The sequence below is a fragment of the Poecilia reticulata genome, chromosome 8, assembly GCF_904066995.2.
Source record: "Poecilia reticulata chromosome 8, P_reticulata-male-v2, whole genome shotgun sequence".
In the NCBI taxonomy this organism is placed as follows: Eukaryota; Metazoa; Chordata; class Actinopteri; order Cyprinodontiformes; family Poeciliidae; genus Poecilia; species Poecilia reticulata.
This window is the reverse complement of record NC_088837.1, coordinates 14,285,545-14,305,681: the sequence shown is the minus strand read 5'-3', so window position 1 is coordinate 14,305,681 and position 20,137 is coordinate 14,285,545. Positions and strand designations below refer to the sequence as shown.

The window sequence follows — 20,137 nt, the reverse complement described above, 5'->3', positions numbered from 1 at the left end:
CTGGGAACAACTAAGACGCTATGACAAGGAAAACCCTCTTACCTGGTTGAAGGACGTAATAACATCTTTATTAACTTAATAAGCCATAATAAGAACTTTAAATTTGTCAGACTGCTTCTCTAAACACAATAAAAAAATATTTTTGCTGTTTATTCGGCATTAGTACATAATCTAATATCTCCCAGAGAAGCTTATAAACCATCAGTTCTACCTTTGCTTTGCCAGGTTCTGAATACAAATAAATCTGAATATCATCAGCATAACATCACAACAAATATGGGAGACACATAAAAAGAGAAAACAATTGCTCCAAGTATTTTTATTCCATAGATGAAAAACCTTAAAAATCTTTACTGAGGCTTTAAAACCTTTGTTATCCAATATACTGCTCATATAATGATGTGGAAGTGGGAAGGAAAACTCTTTTTGACAGGAATATTCCTCCAACAGAACTTGGCTCAGTGTGAGGGGTCATCTGCTGTGACCAACTAAGGGTTTAAGAAGTTTATGAAGGACTTTTCATATTAAAATGCCAGAAAGTCTCACATACGACACATCCAGCAGCATATATGTAAATGAAGAAAGGTCGCTGATATTTATGGCAATGGTGATGAGGCTACCAGTAGTGGCTGGATGTGGGTTAGGAAAGGAAAGATGTGGAAGGAAAGAGGGGATGGAAGAAGAGCTTTCAGGAGCAAAGGGGACATTGTTAATGCTCCCAGAGTCCCGCAGAGTTGTGGGACAGCCGCGGCTCCATCAACATTTGTTAATGTGTGGGTGCGGATGTGTGTTTTCCCTGTGTGTTCAGAGCTGGCTTTTCCATGCAGTGAAACACTGGCTGTCAACAGAGCTGCTCTCACTTCACGCCCGGCCAGATTTATTAGAGCGAGTAGTTTTCGATTCCACTCAGAATAATAAAGTCTAGCAGGACTCTCTGTTTATGTATTAATTGCTACATAAAATATGCCTGAACTGTCAACGATGCATAACCCAATGTTTTTTTGTATGTTTTAATTGTGACTGAGCTGCACATTTGGCAGGTGGATAAAAATAAGTTATGGCTGTCGAAATGAACTTTAAACATTTGAAAAAAAGAAAAAAATGTTTGGAAAGTTATATATTTGGTTTTCATGAGAGGAAAACATCACCAGGTTTTATCAGCGAGAAAGTGATTATGGCTGCAGAGTCTGACTGATGGGACCCCTGGCGCGTTTGGGTTTGGTTGTTAAGGAGCAGTTTGTCAAACACTGTAAAAATACAGCAGTGTTACTATGTCTGCATCTGACGACAAGGGAGGGGATCCGGGAAACAGGAGGATGTGGTGCTTTAACGCAGCAGGAGAGGGGCTTTCCCTCATGCTGTCATCTCTGAATGAACCTGAAGAGTGAAGCTGCAGTGCCCTGCACCTCAGAAGCCTGTTCATTCAGAAGATCCACTGCAGTTCGTTAAACAACATGCCTGCCTTTTACGGCCTGATAGGAGAGAAAGAACGTTGAGAACGTATGTTTTTTTATCCTCCTCCTGGCAGTTTGACCAGCTGGGTTTGGTTACCAGGTCGCAACAAGAGATGCCATCTAATTTATTTGGATCCTACAAGGAGCCTCCTAAGTTATTCTCATCTTCTTAGTTTATTAAAGCATCATTCCATGGATGCCTCAGTCGAACGCTGGCATCCTCCACTGTATCTCTTCCAAACAGTTCCCAGAGCCTCTTGTGCTGTTCTTGGATCTAAATACGTTCAGCTAATCAAAGCGCTCTACGTCCGGCCAAGATTTGTATTTCCTCCAGTTGCCACGTACAAATCTCAACCGAGACATCCTTCTTGGCTGAATGCAGTGTTTACCTGGTGCGAGAAGACAGATGCAGTCGTGCAAATGTCTGCTCCCACACACACACACGCGCGCGCGCATGCGCACACACACGGCCGTTTGTTTCTGTATCCCCATGGTAACAGTCCACAGACACGATGCCTTCTCAAGCCTCTTATCTTCATACAAACTCAACTTAAAACGCAAAACCTTTTCCCAAACTTTTAAGGTAAAGCCAAATTGTGGAAGTCACTTGAAGCACATTTGGTTCCTGCTAGTTGTTGTTCTATGTGACATGAAATGCTGAACTGCTGTAAAACCATCACTGAAAATACAGAAGAGGAATATCACAGAAAAGAAAGAAACAAAGAAAGAACAGAGTACATGTTTTCTTTCTTACTAAGTCATTTTTTACTCCTATATTTCTTTATGTCAGTGTTTGTTCACTAATGTTTCCTAACAAACCTCTAAGGCCTTCACAGACCAGCAGTATTTATTCTGAGATTTCAGACTTTATTTACTCATTAGATTATGTCTGAAGACAATTGGTTTCACTTTATTTCAGAGGATTAGAGTAAATGGGCTTAATCAAACCCCAGCTGGTGGTTGCAGATGGCCACTCACATTATGGTTTGTCTTTTTGCCGCTTGCTATGATGGGAACAATTTTAATCAGTTTGAATAGTGAACAAAGCTTGACTGCATTGTTTAATAGTTGGAATTAATTCATTTGACTTGGACCATTTTTATAATATGATCATTTCCTGTACTGCAGAAGAGCATGAGTAAAGATATTTAGAAAATATATAGAAAATGCAATAAGGCATTTCTATAAGTATTTTAAAGAATCTCTTTTAAAACCTATACTTGTATTTTTTCACCCAGAAATTTAAACTGTAATACAGTACTCAAATTGTTTATATAGGCTGACATGAACAATGGCCTAATTCAATCACAGTGGCTCAGAAAAGCAGTGCTGCTTATGTTACTTTGATTAATATTCAGGTGATGATAGCCAGAGCAGCATTACTTAAGATTTGGGAAGGATAAGATGAGAGTAATTTAATTGGTAAATTAAATCATTGAGATAAAAATCAACATTAAATTTGGGTTTGGTTTCTTATTGCTTACAGCAGTTCTTAATAAGTCGTGCTCTGAAAATGACCTTTGCAGAGAGGGAGTCCAGGAGGAAAACAAGCACATACACACTTTGACTGACCCAGACAAACAGCAAACACTGTTTAAATTTAGCATATTGCTTTTTTTAATTCCACTTGTGCTTTCTGTTTATCGTAACTGAACTTCTACGGATTTCCAGCATCGCCTTGCTCCCCAGTGACTTTTGCCTCCACAAGGTGAAGGTGGCCTCTTGTGTTTTTCTATCCTTTCCAGTGTTTGAGAATTAACCTGACAACAGGAAAATACCCTCTCTGCTCAGCAAACTACAAATATAGTCCATGGAAATGCAGGGAAATGAGGTAAAATGAGGTAAACAGGTGGCACATAGAGGAGCTCTTGTGTTGCGGGAGCATGACACACCTGGGTGGCTGCTGCCGAGTCAGCGCCTCATCACGATCTGGCTTGACTGAATGTCTGCCTTGGGGGACCTGGTCTTGAAGGAACCATTGTCCGGCCGGTTCTGAGGAGGTGTGCTGTTCCACATTGGTTGTGTACGGCTGTCACCGCCGAGCAGGTTCATGGAAAGGTCTGGTCAGCTGGGCTCGGTCAGTAAGGACAGGTGAACAGAGGCGCTCATACGAAGAATCAGACTGAAGTTTCAGTATGTCGGTGCTGATTAATACAGCTGGCCTGAGAGCATCAGACTGAAACTACTAAGAGGTAAACATAATACAAAACCAAGGTCAAATGCAATCTTTGATTTCAAAACCTCTGAACAGGGACGTTATAAAATTTCAAAGCATGCTATGATATTCTATCATGGTTAATGAGTCGCACTAAAGCAAATAAATAAGTAAGTACCTCATAATAAATGTTGTCAGTACAGAGTAAACATTTCACAGCCCTACCAAGACCAGAAGACTGTAAAGGTTATCAGACAGTTTAATCATATTCAAATGACAAGAAATTTCCACAGGTGAATACATGTCAAACATGGTTCTTTAGGTGAATAATCTTGTTCTATTTTTAATGCATGTCGGTAACTTTGAGTTTGATTCCTGCCTCCAGTCAGCGTTAACATTAACCTGGAACAATCCCATCTAAAGCATAAATAGAAAAGTTTTAATGAGCATTAGATTTATTTTAAGCAACGGCATGACAAACATGTTCTAAACTCCTCTACATCTGCAGAGACAGTAATGCTCTGTTTGTGCTCCTGAATCAGATGAAGAGGGTTGGATGGGGTTACATTGTTTTATAAATGGTCATGTTTCGTTTTGTACAAAGTCTAATATTCTTGCAATTTGAACTTTCAACTCAATTCCCTTTGGAAGCAATTACACTTGATATTTGCTCCTTTAGACTGATTCACTGAAACTGATTTTAATAAACACATTAAGTATATAGTGGTTCACAATGTGTGGAGTCATTGTCATATTCCCACATATTGGTAAACCTTGGAGAAGCCTTACATTACATGAACATTAACAGGTGATGTCACTTTAGGTTAAAAGAAAAACAAATACTGATTGTTCTGTTTCTTTTCCCTCTTTACTATCTTTCTCTTTTGTTAAATAATTAAAATGTTGATAATAAAACCACCTAACTTGTGAAAAACTAAACGTGGTTTCTCAAGTCTGCTGTTGATTACTGCTGCCCCCTAGTGTCCAGAGTAAAAAAGTGGATGGAGAGATTTCCTGCTTGTGTTTTAATGGCCTAATAAACAGACCGCTGCATTGTTGTGCTCATGGAGTGAATCTGGCAATAAAAATCTAAGTGTTCTGGTCATATTTGTGCCACTGATTATTACAAAGGTATAGTCAGAGATTAAAATATACATATAACATTTGGACAACTTCAATTTTTTCTGTTCTTGCAGAAGCACTTAACATAAGGTACAGTACTGGACAAGAAAGGTAGAAAAAAAAAATGCTGCTGTATCACAACTTCTCCAGCAGATGGGGTAAGAAACATGAGGTAAGAAATGTTTGAGCAAATCTTGAAAACCATGTCATTTTCATCCACGACTTTGTGTTGATCAGAAACACTCCAAACAAAATACATTAAAGAGGCTAACTGTAATGTTACAGGAGGGTAGCTTTGCAAAACATAACAGCTAGATAAATTACTGCTTCAAATTCTCGTAATTCAAATGAAAAAAATGCTTGACACACATATTATCTGATTTAAACAAGATTCAGAACCACAAATTTCACTCTGTACTTTCTTGATTGCATAAAGAAAGGATTTTTGAATGATAACAAGGCAGATATAAATTTAGGAGAAGTAAACGACATCCTGAACAACTTCATTCAAATACATGTCCTATTTAAAGCATTTTTATGTAATGTGCAGTATAAAACAGGATATCAATAAGAAATTTGTAAATGGAGGAAACAATGCACCACTCAAATATTTTAGGCCTTGAGTTACCTTGTACTTAATTATGTTTATCATCTAGTATGTTCATTGTCTTTCATCTTGGCATGAGGTAATTTTTCCATAGCTGATGGAAAAATTATTCACATTTTGGCTGCTAAGCAAACACCATCTAATGATTTCCCAACAAAGACTTTCACTAGATGGGATGCGCCATGATGTAAATGTTCAGCAGGTGTTCCCGTTTTGCTTCGCTTCTCTGATTTGTTTTTTTTTTTTTAACTTCAGCAGGTGCAGAAGTGAAAGCTTTGAATTACACAATCTGTTTACATCATTTGTGTTGTTTACTCTCTTGTTTAAGTGATGCTTATTATATTTTGAAACATTTAGTTACAGGTGTACAATTATATGTCAACTATATCTCTGCAAAGTGTTTCTTTGTCCAGAAAACATAACTTAAAGAGGTTTTATATATAGGAGCACATTTCAAAGACGTTATGCAAATGATTAACTAGGAAAAAAGACAAGGAAAGCAAAACTTATCTTTATGAACTCTTAAAAACATTAACAGCTTAGTTGTTTTATCTTTGTTGTAAAGAATAAGCACTCAGTTACACTTTCGTAATACGAAGCCACTCCTCTAATGTTTTTCTTCCTTTTTTTCAAGTCGTATATTCCACACCTTCCTTCTCCTCCATTTTCAGAACCAGTGAACGGCCTCTTTGCAAATAATCTGGTGAAATTCCACTTCAAATTTTTATTTGTTTTCAAAACTTGTTTTTTGCCGTCTTGATTTTTTTGTGTTTTTTATTTGTTCTCACCTCCTTTTTGAACATCTTTTGTTGTCATCATTTTCAGTAACAAGTAAGACTTTTCCTTTTTAAATTTAGATGATTCTAACTACATAAAAATATGTTGTGTTAAGCTGCTGATTAAGACATCACGGTTTCTCTTGCAGTTTATTGTTTACATCATGGATGACTTTGTTTGCCAGACATTAAATGACTGGGGCCTAAGCGAGTGGATAGAAACATTTAGAGGTTAAGTATAGCATCTCTTCACTATAGTGTTTTGAGAAATGCAAGATCTTTATATTGCAAAAGAAATTCAATCTATGTCAATCCACTTAACCAGCTGTTGTATAATTTTTTATGCATAATTGTAGCACTTAAAGCCATAGTTGTTACAGCAAATACTTTACACCTGATTATTCCCTGGAAGTAAAGGAAGATTCCCACATATATGTGTTTGTTCAGCAAGACGATGCAATAATCACAGAAAAGTCAGCGTGCAACACACCACACCTAAAACAAAAAGTGTCAAGATGTCAAATAACTTCAGATGAATTACATCAACAGTGTCAGGTCTCCTAGACATAAAAGTTTGTGGTTATGAACTGTAGATGATATGAAGTACAGAGGGACCATAAAGGTAAAACAAAGCACATTTTTCTTTAGGGGTACTAATAGTTGTGGAATCAGTAATTTTGTAAAAATCAATTATGTCTTTATGTAGGATTTTCTGTTTCTATTCATTAAATGTACTTCTATAAAGTAGTGCACATTTCCCATTTTAGGAATACAATTTTGCTATAGCAACAACAGGTTAATTTCTTCCTTTAAAAAACAAAATAAAAAAAAATGTGGATGCATCATTAGCATGTAAATGGCTTTAAGTGTGAACATCATGGACCATACCATAAGTATTGTTTCCTGACTGCAAATTATGACATTACAAACAATCTTAGTGTTAAACACTGAATGTCACTGTGTTGTCAAATATGTTACCGATGGACTTTGCTGTTAAAAAGTCAATAAAATTCAGCATAAATTTAAATGCGACCTTTGGCCCTGACAAAATCATTGACAAACCCTTTTGGGAAAACAGAAACATCCAATTTCAAGTCACTGATTTCTTTAACTACTGATGTTGCAGGGACCAACTACGGCCTTTATCATTTTGAATGAAGGACATTTATACTCCCACTCTTTATGAAACATCTTTTTCAACTTTAAAATTTAATTTTCATAATTTATTGTTAACAAGCCACTTTTTTCATTAAAGAACAAGGCGTTGACAAAAAATATCTGTACTGCCTTGAGGATCAAGATGTGGGGGAATTGATTTCCAAAGTGGGACCAAGAGCACATTTCAGAAAGAAACTGAGGCAGTTAAAGGTAATTTGCTGCATCACATGACATGCAGGCGTGTTTTAACCACACTATTCACATCCTATGTAAATATATTGGATTTCACCCAAACTTTTAGATTGTGCTTATAAGTAAAACTAAATATATCATTACCAACAACACTGACTATAATCTTATGAATTCTTGGACATTTGCAAATGACATCAATGTGCTTGTCTGCAGGAAGAACAAAACAGAAATGAGGATACATCACCTATATCTGTACCAGTAAGATCAACAGATTACACTAAATGTTATTTACAGTAAACAAAAACACCGAGTTGGATTGAAATTGTTACATTAATGTTTTACCTGTATGTCACTACATTATTTTATTTAGATTGAACAGGAGCAGAAAAACACAACTGTTCAGGCTGAGGTAAGTATGACAGTTTTGTCCTTAGCTAAATTTCAATTATCTATGTTGAATGGACAACTGGCTGCTTTATACAAAGTGGCTTATATTTTGTTTTAAATTATTTTTTAAATAACTAATCTTTCATTAAGTTCTTAATCAAATATGTTATCCAGGGTTTCTGCACATTACACCAACTAAAGACAAGGAGGCTTATATCTTCTCCCCTGGAATGAGTGTAAACTATCCCTTACACTGTTCCTTAACATTCCTGCACTTAAGCTGAACTTAAACTACATGCTGTCACTGCAAACTCCCATTTGCAAACTCCCATTCTTCATAATTAAATGTCTCCAAGCCTTAGACCAGTAGTTCTGGAAGTTTTGAAGACTGACTGTTTTTGGAGGAAGACCAATTTTCATCACGTCCTTTTACATCACACTTAGTGTCTCTGTTGACAGCGTTGCTTCTGGTCAGCCTCAGGTTTAGAACTTTAACTTAGATGGAAATCAGATTGCTTCAACTGTATTTTTTCAGCAAAATAGAAGCAAAAGGAAATGTCTGTCTTTTCAGAACCTGCATAACTTGTTAGTGAAAGACAAACGCAGTTGGCCAAAAAAGTTGTATGAAAGTGAATTATTTTACAGCAATAGTGTATGCAAAAATAATAATCAAAAAGTATATTCCTCTGTTCACAGGAAATGAAATCATGTCACTCGTCTTATAATTTAGTTTCCTTCTTTTTAAGTGCTTTGTTCTAACGGTTTGGCAGTTGTGAAACTTTGAGGACAATATGCTGCATTGTTAGCTGAGAACAAAAGGACATTGAATATTGAGTTGTTGTTATGTCCACCTATGCACAGCCTGCCATGCGGTATTTCTGTTAGCTTTTGCTTGTTTGTTTTTTCTTTGTGATTTTGGCTTGGTGTCCAAAATCTCGTGTCCTCCATATTTGAGGACACGAGACAAGAATGAGGGTTCAACAAAATATTTTATTCTTAAACTCTCTTGGACTTTGTTTTTTTGGTTTAGCTGCTTCTGATTTTCTGTGAAGAAAAAGAGAGTTAAATGCCCTCAGTTTCCCGTGTTCCAAAAAAAAAAAGAAAAACAAAACCCCAAAAGCAGTAACAGAAAGTTGGACCTGGTGAGCCGATCAAACAGAACAAAACGGTACAGCAGGGGGCCAACCCTATACAGGGCCGTCGAAGCCCCTACTGGTACCGGACTAAAGCAAAAAAGAACCTAATACAAAAGAAAAAGAACCAGGAGAACCGGTTACACCAAGCCAAAATCACAATGAAAAAGCAAACAAGCAAAAGCTAACAGAAATACCGCATGGCAGGCTGGAAACGGCAGCTGAGGCCCACAGCGACTGCGTCTAGACGTGTCCCCAGTGGCGGTGGAGCGAGCGGAAGGGCGGATCTCCTACATGCCGAAACCCAGCCTATTTATAGGCGGACCAACTGCGTCACAAATTAACGTAATCAAGTGACCAAAAATAAAAAATTATCCATACTCCAAAATATATTTACAAAAGGTCCTTCAACTAAAGTCTATAAGAAAACAACAAAAAAAATTGACAAAAATCATTATAATGTGCCCAAAGCACATAGCAGTTGTTAAGACGTCTACCTTTTAAATGTAAGTATGATCACTGAAGCCTTTTAAAAGCTTTGCTAGAGATACTAAATCACTCTTTACTGTCTACTAAAGGGTGATTTAGTTGCTACATTACAAAAGCTTAAAAAGTGTTTTTCCCATTACATTAAGTGAAGATAGTTAAATAAATATGTTCATTCTCAGGTACAGCCATCCACAAGTGATGGAGGTGAGAATTACAGTTTCTTACATGTTTCTTACATATGTAACTTGTTGCAAAAGCAAATACTTAGAAATCCACAAATTTTCTCTTTTCAAAAATAGGAAAGAGAAAGCTGGATCAGGAGGAGTTTAACAAAAGAAAACCAACAGCAAAACGGTTTCGCAGGAGCATAGCAGCATCCTTGCCAGGTAATTCTTCATAAAAATGACAGCAGGCAATCAAAAGGATAAATGTCTGTCACAATCCAACTTACAAAGGAGTAAAATTGAGTTAATTTTACTGCAGATGTTAATTTGCAGATGTCAGCTGCAAATTAACTTATTTTTGATGGATGATTCATAACTAGTATCGTTTGTGATTGTCAATAAATTAGAGGTGTAGGTTGTTTTGAAACACATCTAATGCAAAACAAAATAACAGAAACTTCAAACCACAGGAACGTGAGCAAGTTCAAACAGAGAGACAGGAACAGCATCTTGTTCAGATGATTGCACGCAGAATTCAGTGTTAAAACCACTCTCATCACACAGTTTATGATCCATTTGTTGTCCATATTCAAAACTTTGTCTGATTTATGAAATGTGTTATCACTCTGTGAAAGCCATGCCAAATGTAATTTTTCTGTTATTTTTTTTTTAATAACAGAACTAAGGATACAGTCTAATGTGAAAAATGTAATGACACATGTTCTGGCTAAACTACACTATCAAGAAAACACAAGGCTGAATTCTTTCCTAAGGTGAGTACATTTGGTGTCTGCTTGAATAGTTGTTATGGTTTCTATTCACATTACCTTAGTCTTTTGGGCTATGGCTACTTCTACATGAGTTAAAACCAGAACAAGAGTGGGATCCGTCTATTGGCTGTCCCATACAAATCTGCTTAATCCGTCATTATCTGTTAGAGTCTCTTCTCTCATCTGCACATGAATTGACCAGGGGTCTCACGCATAAAAGAGTTTCCACACCAAAAATTTGCATATGGACAAATTTAGAAAAGTGTGGCACACAATAAAGTTCAGATGTACAAAGCCATGCTCACCTTTCCTTTATAAATCCCAATTTGCAGGAAAAAGAGCAAAGGTGCAGGTCCGCCCTGTCCCCACCAATAAATACATCAGTAAGTTAGTATAAATACCCGGAAGGCTGCCACTATGTGAAGCAATAACCATGGCAACGATCCTTGCTTGCAGCAGAATAAGTATTTATAATAGTAATTATTATATATTTTATTATGTTTTCAAAGCACATAAGGTCGCCTCACAAAAATAAAAATAAAATTAGTTCTGCGCAGATCTAAACGCTAATAAGCCACCGTCATCATGTTCTAGTGGATCAAAATGACATCTGAGCACACGCTCCGTCTGAATGCGTCTACTAGCCATGCTCTTCATCAGAGTCAAAATGTTCCCCAATAACACATTACCCCTTTGCGCAGCTACTTTTATACGTGTTATTGTCTACACACCTTCACATCACATTAAAAATAATCAAACTTAGCTGTCTGCTGATCCAACCCCGCTTTTTGTTTTTCAGTGAGAGTGAAATTACCCTGCAAATGCATTACTTGCACTTCAGCATAGATCAATTACATCTTTATGTGACAAAAAATTTAGAAAATGTACTATTTACATTCAACGCCTTTCATTTGTTATTTTATTTATTTTGTGTGGTTGTGTTATATTATCTTTTGAGGATAATAATCGTTTAAACAATAAAAGATTAAAATCATAAAAAACATCGTGTTCGATGCTTCTTGGTCTAAAGAACAGTGAACGGAGACAGATTTCGGTGTATTTAGGTGAACTTTGGCGCTTTGTAGTTTGTTATGGTCCACAAAAAAATAAGTTTTGCACATTTTCACAACAGCTTAACGGTTTGCACATATTTACGCAAAATTTCATGCCAAGTTAATTTTGGTACATGTCGACTTGTGCAATAAGGCTACCGGACGCACACTTTATATATCTACAATCTTCTCTCCTACCGCTTCCCCTTAACTCCTCTTCTTTCTCAAAACACAAAGGCCTGCTTTGTTTTAACCTCTAAAATCTAAAAAAAGATGGACATTTGCAAACCAAACGATGTTCATAAAGAAGGTTCTCTTTCTACCTGTGTCTCTAGTAAAGGATGATTTGTTTGCCAGATCACTTTAGGTAAATGTAGTAAATAAGGGGATCAACATCTCTTAAGTAAATCCAGAGGCCAGAGAGCTCATTTGGCCAGCCTTACCATCTGATCACTGGATTCAAACACAGATGGTATCGCTAAATAATCAGGAAGTCTGAATGTACAGAAAACTTTGAGTTTGAGGAAGTAAAACATTTATGGCAAGAATCATTCACTTCATTCAACCAAACCCCAGCTCCTGAAGGAGACAAACATATTTCTAATGTACAGGCTAAACTGCACTTCACAAACTACAGGTCAGACCACAAATTGTTGTTCTTCAAGTTTTGTGGGGATTTTAGTCAAGTCTGAAGATGCTTTTGTTTTTCAATCCCACTGATCCAGGCAAATACAATTTACTATTGTTACATTAACAACACAACAAATACTATCCTGAAATTTCTGAAGCTACGCTTTTGTTATCACCAAGCTATTGGCAGAGTTTCAGTCTTTATGTCGCTGTTTTTTCATATTTTCCCCAGTTGTTGATGACTGTATTTGCTCAGATTCCTGTCACAATACAATTTTAAATACAAATATAAATGCTAAAACCTACACATTAATTAATATGTTTTAAAAGTTAATAAATCAACACACCTTTATCTTTTCACAGGGATAAAATCAGGGATCTGGAGACAGACAGAAGAGAACTTGTTGGTGTTTTTGGTAAAACTGGAGCTGGAAAGACCAGTTTGATAAACGCTCTCATTGACGAGAGGAAACTTTTGCCGTCTGGAGATGTTGATGCATGTACTTCAGTCATGATTAAGGTGGAGGCGAACATGTATAACACAAAGTATGAGGCACATATTGAATTTATCACAAAAGAGGTAAAAGAACTATACAACTATTCCCTCCTATTTCACATGAACTGAAGAATCACAATGTATTAGAGCTCATCAAGATTTTATTAAATGTTTAGGAATGGAAAGATGAGTTGTGGTCAGTGAGTCAGTTTCAAGAGAATAAAAAAGATGACGAGGATGATGATTATCAGGATGTTGCTGAAAAGCTGTCAGCACTCTATGGAGAGGAATGGAAAGAGAAATCTTCTGAACAACTAATGGACCCGAAATATTTCAAAGAAATACCAGAATTCCTTCAATCCACAGGAAAGATACTGTCATGTGAAACAGTAAGTGTGAAATGGTGCATGAATTGTTTAAAGTGCTTTTATGGAAAACCAGGACAGCCAAAATCAGGAATAACTAGAAATATATGCAGTTTAATTGAGTCACTTATATGCCACAAATTATAAAGAAAGACAATGGTATTTTAGTCATATTTTATTAATCTATGATGCTACACCACTTGAAAATGACCACAAATGTTGTTAGGAACTTATGAAACATGGAGAGAAGGTTTGCTGACAATAATGTGCAATCTAAAGCTGCCTATCTTTAACTAAAACACCAGGGATTTCATTTATAAAGGATTGTGTAGGATCCATTTTAAAATGCGTATATAAACACCCGAAAGGTGTGTACATATGCACCTGGCTGAACACATGACTCTTCAATTTTCCTTTACAAATCACACCTAAAGCTAAATATTTGTGCAGAATGCTCCATCTCCTGCTTTGCCAAATACACACCCACATGTAAACATAAATTGTTGATGCAAAGTAGCTCAGATATTTTTGTGTTTATTTAAGTACTAATTTGTGGATTAAGTCGATAAATAATGTCAGTGTCTGCAGTTCAAATTTTTTAAGAAGTTACAGCAATGATCAGGAAATATTTGAAAGTTGAAGTATATTAGCACTTTGTCCCAATATGTTTCTGGTTGAATAACCTAAACAACAACCTGAAAACAAATATCTTTCCTCTCAAACTTATCTGTCTATTCAGTAATTTAGCAGCAAAAAGGGGCTTTGAATTGAATATGTTACTTATTTTATATTTAGTTTTCAATTAAAATGTGATTATTTGCGAATAATTAATTACATGCCCTGCGATTAACTCAATTAAAAATGTTAATTGAGCCCAACCACTAATTTCCACATTATTTCTGGTATTCGAGTCCTTTGGCTCCATACTTTATGAAGAGGAACATTTCTCAATGAAATTTGTGAGCTTGGTCTTGCAAATTAAACTAAACAATTTCCCATTTTTACCTTCTTTCCATTTTTGCAGGCTAAAGAACTATCTGCTAAAATGATTAAATACACAAGAACTGAATCAAATCATGGAGGAGAAAGAGGCATAAAGAGGTGGTATTGGCCTCTTGTGAAGTGTGTGACTGTCAAAGTGCCACACGATTTTCCCCAACACATCACTCTTGTGGATCTTCCTGGAAATGGAGACCGTAACAAGAGCAGAGATACAATGTGGAAAGGGGTAATGTATTGCTATGTAAAGAAAACAGAAACATATCAACACATATTATTGATCATTATATCTTTATATCTGTTCCAGGTTGTTGGAAACTGCTCTACTGTGTGGATTGTCACTGAAATCAACCGAGCAGCATCAGAGAAAGAATCCTGGGAAATCTTGAAGAGTGTCAGTAGTCTCCTAGGAAACGGTGGGGAGTGCAGATACATTCACTTTATCTGCACAAAATCTGATGTTATTGAAGACTCGACTGATCAGTAAGTGAAAGGAGGCAACAAAAGTGTGTAATACACTTAATATTTAAGACATGCTCTTAAAAATTAGTAATTGGGAAACTCAACAGGAGGCTCGTTCACAAATCTTCATCCTCTTTCAACTAAACTCTAGAAAGGTTGAACTTGTCAATAAATAGGATTTGTGATGGATCAGGATTATGTGGAGAATCAAAATTTTTCAGCTGAAGCAACTCTAGGATCAATATGTCTTTTTCCATCAGCTCAGCTGATCTTCAGGCCGAAATCCTCAGAAGAAACTTTAAAGCAAAGGAAGCGGTGTGCAAAGAATTCAACAAGCTCAACAGGCATCTTTATAACTTGAAATAACTCTTCATAACAGAAAACTATTTCCAGGACAAACTTTTCAATTGTGAGAAAATGGGATAATAGGATGTGTGATGGATCAGGATTGTTTTAGAGAACCAAAAGTCTTTAGATTAAACAACTCTAAGTATCAATATGTCTTTTTCCATCAGCTCAGCTGACCTTCAGGCCAAAATCCTCAGAAGAAACATTAAAGTAAAGGAAGCAGTGCGCAAAGAATTCAACAAGCTACACAAGATTAAGGTGAGCTTCGCATGTCAAGACAACAACTAAAATAAATACTGTCCATAGCCACAAAAATAAGTCAAGTTTATTTGTATAGCACATTTTAAAGACAAGGCAGTTCAAAAAGGTTTACATCATAAAAACATCGTACAGTCATCAGTTGTGAAACAAACAAGCAATTTATATTACAATTCTAAACAAGTCTTGATTTTAAGCCCCTTTTTAAAGCCTCCACTTCATGTTTAGTTCTGGTTCTAGCTTGCAGAAAAGGCCAGAACCAAAAGACTTGTTTTGTATTTTGATGCTATGGCATTGAATGATTTATAAGCTAATAGTATCTTGAAGTCTATTCTCTGAACTACATAGGGCCAGTGTAAGGACTTTAGAACTGGGATGATGTGCTCTTTCCTCCTGGTTTTAGTGAGAACGTGAGCAGCAACGTTCTGGATCAGATTCTTTTTAGGCAGACATGTGAAAACACTTGCAGTAGTCATTGTGACTAAAGATAAATGTATGGATGAGTTTGTCTAGATCTTGCTGGGATCTTAATCCTAGGAAATAAATAAAATAAACAAAATCTGTTTTACCTAGAAACACTTCAGTGATGACTCTTTCAAAGTGTACACAGTGAGCTCCAAGGAGTTTCTGAAACCAAAGGCTCTCAATGCAGAGAACACTGGTAGGCTTGTTGGTAACTAAGATCCTCAGCAATCTGACTGTGATACTGTTGAAATAAAAGTTAATAATGGTTTTGCTTTCACAGAAATCCCCAAGCTTCAAGATTTTTTGCAAAATCTCAATGACAGTCACTCAGAGACGCTGAACTATGTTTCTGGAGCTCATGGGATTCTCTCTTTGATCCATGGAGCCAGGTTAAAAAAAGAGGTGAATTTCCTCAAACCTCAAAGTCTCTCCATAACCTTTCAACTCCACTTCTCTCTGATCTTTCTGCACATCATCATTTCTTCACAGACTGAGACCAAACTTCTTTGTCTCTCTCCTTTCTACCATTAGATTGGAAGTTCAAAGTTGAGTAGGCCATGTCACCTCCAGTATCAGCTGCAGTACTAATTTTCTATCTATTTCCAAAGCCAGTTCACTTTTTATATGTAGTTCTTTTAATTTCCATTTTCTGCATGACATTTGATTTTTTTATTTATTTATGAATTTAATTATTGTGCAGCTCTCTCCAGGTACTCCAGCTTCCCCCCACAGTCAAAAAAATATGACTATCAGGTTGATTGATCTCTCTAAATTCTCCTTTGGTATTAGTGTGTGTGTTTTTATATGCATGATTGCTTGTCCAGTCTGTCTCTTTGTTGGAAGATGGATTATTGTGCAGCATCATTTAAGATCTTGAAACCTGCTTATTTTTTCGTATTATTATTATTATTATTATTATTATTATTATTATTATTATTATTATTATTATTATTATTAAAACAAGTTTCAGAGGCAAGATTAATTACTCTGTCATAAAGTTACCAGTTTTTACAGCATGTACTAACAAGGAGTTCCCTTTTTTCAGCCTGGAATACACACAGAAGTGTATGAAAACCTTAAGAGAAACATAGCCCTTCAACTTGTTCCAGTCCAAAAAGCAATGGGAAGAGCTTGCCTGGTTTTTGAGAAATGCCTGTGTCAAGGGGTTGAACGATCTAAAAGCTCATGTGAAAAAAAGCTGAATAACTTCCTATATCCTCGGGTATGTTACCTGGCAATAACCATGAAGCTACGGTAATTAAAATGTTCTGTTGCATTTGAAATAATGCCTTATTTTTAAGGGAAAGAGTGGTAGTAGTTATCACAGAACATTAAAGAGCGTTTTCAAAAGTGGTGGAGTCTACAAACCCAAAAAGGGAAAACAAATAAACCTCAACATGAAACTCACTTTGTTCCTGACTGACAGCATTGATGAGGAATTCAAGAAAACCTTCCCGTAAGAACTTGATACGAATGACAATTTGTAAATCCACAATTCAGGGGTTTATTAAAAGAAAATTATGTTAAAGTACCATTTGTGAATGACTTCAACATATCAAAATGTTTCAGAAATGAACGAAAATGTGGCCCATTTAATGGTGTCATTGACAAGTTTTCACTTGACACTGAAAATCTGAAGGAAAAGTACAAAGATGTGACGCTGCAGCTGATTTTTCTCCAGACAGAGGTAAATGATGAGAAAAGATGGTTCTTTTTCATTTACCATTGCAACAATTTATCTGATTTTAATAAAAGCAACTTTTCTTTAGTTTTCACGGTGAAATTCTTTTTCTTACATGTCTCGTGTTTCAGGAGGTAAAAATTAAGAAAAAGCTGAACAAAAGGATTAGAGATCAAAAGAAAAGAATGTACAACAGCCTGACAGAGACAATTGAGAAGTCTATGCAAGAGTGCTACAAGAGTGAGAATCATCATCTATCATCATATAAAATGTATTTTACAGTAAAACATATTTAAAATCTTTCTTACCATTTGTTATTGATCTTTTTGTTGCAGCTGCAGCAGGATACTCGGGTCCTGGTATGCTGGAGAAAATGAGAGAAACAGTCTCAAGACATATTCATGAATCAAAGGGCACCATGTTTGCCAAGGCTAAAAACGTCATGTTGAACCACCTGCTGAGCTTAAGGGTTTGTCCGTATTTTGATATTGAAACAATATATATGTTGCCTAGTCAGATTCAAATCTGAACTGTAACAGGTATATCAGCAACAAAGTCCTCCAAAATTACTCGCACCCAATATGTTTCAAAGGTCTTGATAAAAAATGTATCAATGTAGTAATAATATCTCAGAGTTCATGATACCATGCACTCTGGTATAGGTATAGCAAAGGCCCACACTTTGCTATACCTCATTGTGTCCATGAGGTACTTTTTTCTATTGAGATCCTTTGTTTTAGTTCAGACAAACTTGGGTGTTTGCTGCCTGGAAAGTTCAATCTTCATATGAACAATTTACTCAGTTCCAGTCAAAAACCCTAAAGCATTTTTAGCTAATTCTTTACACTAAGATCTGTGATGGCAGGAGAGAAAAGAGTTTTTGCAAGCAATAAATTTTAAATTATAAATTTGTAGGAGAAGATCCAAGACAACGTCAGTCCGACCCACTGTGCCAACATCTCCACAGCTTCTCTGGCTGATTTAAAAACCTGAGCACAACTGTTTCATTGTTTAAAAGGGTTTGTTAAATGTAAATAATGAATTATAAGCTTTAATTTCTGTGTTTTCTAATAAGAAGATGAGAGATGAGAGATACTGATAAGTGTGGCACTACGTGGGATTATGCTGTTGAACAACATAGATTGTTATGGTCTTTTATACATCTGGAATTAATTGTAGGGGGTGTTTTATGTGTAAATTAAGTTTGCATTGAATCCAGCTTTGGACTTCTACCTACTAATAAAGTTTTTATTTCCAAATTAGGTGGAAATTCTGGAAAAAATGGTTGACACATTGAACAACTCCATTGACCTCTCTCTCAAGACAGATGGCCACTCAATTCCAGGTAAAATAAAGCTTATTTGCATGTACAATGTGGCATGAAAGGCATTCTGTAAATATTTGATGCTACATCTAATCAAAAACTGCTTTGTTAGATGTTTCAGCAGAACTCGCAATGGTAAATAAATTCTACAACAAGCTGAAGAACAGCTCAAATTAGGAAACATCACCAAAAGGGTAAAACTTTAAATTTTATTTTCAAATATTACAGTAAAAATACAGTATGTATTGGCACTGATCAAGAGTTTTTGTAATCTTTAAATAATACATCTTTCTGTCTTTCAAATTAACAGCTCTTCTGAAGTTATGACAAGGGTCACCATATAACCAGCTTTTCTGCAATAATAAAAAAAAAGAGTTAAAACTAATTTAACACCAATATGATGTTCTGGTCTTTAAACCTGTTTTGTAATATAATAATATTGAAAACATAACTACAAAAAGGGCTCTTTTCCTTTCATTTAATTTTTTCTTTTATTTTAATAACATGAATTTGGATTTGTTTTTTTTCTAAGTAGAAAATGACTTCTGGTTGTTATGCTTATGCCATTCTGAGTAAGAATTCAGAACTTTATTACAGCCTAATGATGATTTTTTTACATTATTTTTCTTTTTTTTTACAAGTTGTGTTTCTAAAACTGTGCAGTAATTCACTCAAAATTTGACTGGTAACACTTTATTTGAAGGGATGTGCATAAGACTGACATGACACTGTCATAAACATGACATAACATCTGTTATTAACATGAACTAGTCTTTATGAATGTTTATGACAGTTGTCATGAAGTGTCATATGGTAAAGTCACTTTTAATGCAAAGTTGCTCTGAAAGTTGCATTAAAAGTCTAGTGCCAACTTTGCATGATTTTGTAAATTATGATAATTTAATGCAAAGTTGGCATTTTTTATGGACTTTCAATGCAACTTTTAGAGCAACTTTGCATTAAAATTGTCATTATTTACTGAATGACACTATGACAACATTAATAAAGACTCCTTTATGTTCATGACAGATGTTTTGTCATGTTTATGACAGTGTCATGTCAGTCTTACGCACACCCCTTCAAATAAAGTGTTACCGTTTGACTTGTCTAATTCAGATTGTGAGGTGTGAGGTGGTCTTGATGTCTGACAAACATCAAGACCACCTTGTTTCTCTGACTTGTTTGTTTCAAGTTAGTGAAACAAACAAATCCTGTATTTGTTTCACTACTAAATGATTTATCAGTGACAAACTGTGTTAGAAAGAGTTAGCTGTAAATGCTGCTTTTATTTTTACGTGTTTGTTGCTGGTTGTAAAAGTTGTAATAAATAAAAGACCCTGTTGAAATGAATTGAATTGAATTGAATTGAATTTATTTACATTGTATGATGGACAATCAATCAATTCCACTTAATGTCTTTAAAATGGCTCCTTATACACTCACTCCCCCCTGAGATGAAATCCATTATTTGGTTTTCAGATGGCATGAATTCCCTCAAGCAAAACATATGAATTACCAGGTTTTCATATCTTTAGATTTTACTGCACTAATCAAATTTGTATTCCTGTGTAATGATTCATTTCAATTTTCATTACAAAACAGAGGTTAGCCATCAGGTTTATATAAAAGGTTGATCTTAACGTCACTTTG

At 35.7% G+C, this 20,137-nt stretch overlaps 1 protein-coding gene across 1 annotated transcript; it reads left to right on the top strand.

The window, feature by feature from the left end:
- Positions 1–5,724: 5,724 nt before the first annotated feature.
- On the top strand, positions 5,725–19,837 carry LOC103460884 (nuclear GTPase SLIP-GC-like). Its single transcript, XM_017303521.2, has 23 exons — positions 5,725–6,169; positions 6,264–6,345; positions 7,370–7,482; positions 7,678–7,722; positions 7,835–7,873; positions 9,653–9,677; positions 9,773–9,859; positions 10,317–10,410; positions 12,453–12,669; positions 12,762–12,974; positions 13,975–14,178; positions 14,257–14,432; positions 14,927–15,017; positions 15,591–15,678; positions 15,763–15,884; positions 16,528–16,704; positions 16,784–16,938; positions 17,052–17,169; positions 17,295–17,403; positions 17,499–17,632; positions 18,427–18,508; positions 18,600–18,681; positions 18,798–19,837. The coding sequence occupies exons 2-22, from the start codon at positions 6,279–6,281 to the stop codon at positions 18,662–18,664; spliced, it is 2,421 nt and encodes an 806-aa protein (XP_017159010.2). The 5' UTR covers positions 5,725–6,169; positions 6,264–6,278; the 3' UTR covers positions 18,665–18,681; positions 18,798–19,837.
- The last annotated feature ends 300 nt before the right edge of the window (positions 19,838–20,137 follow it).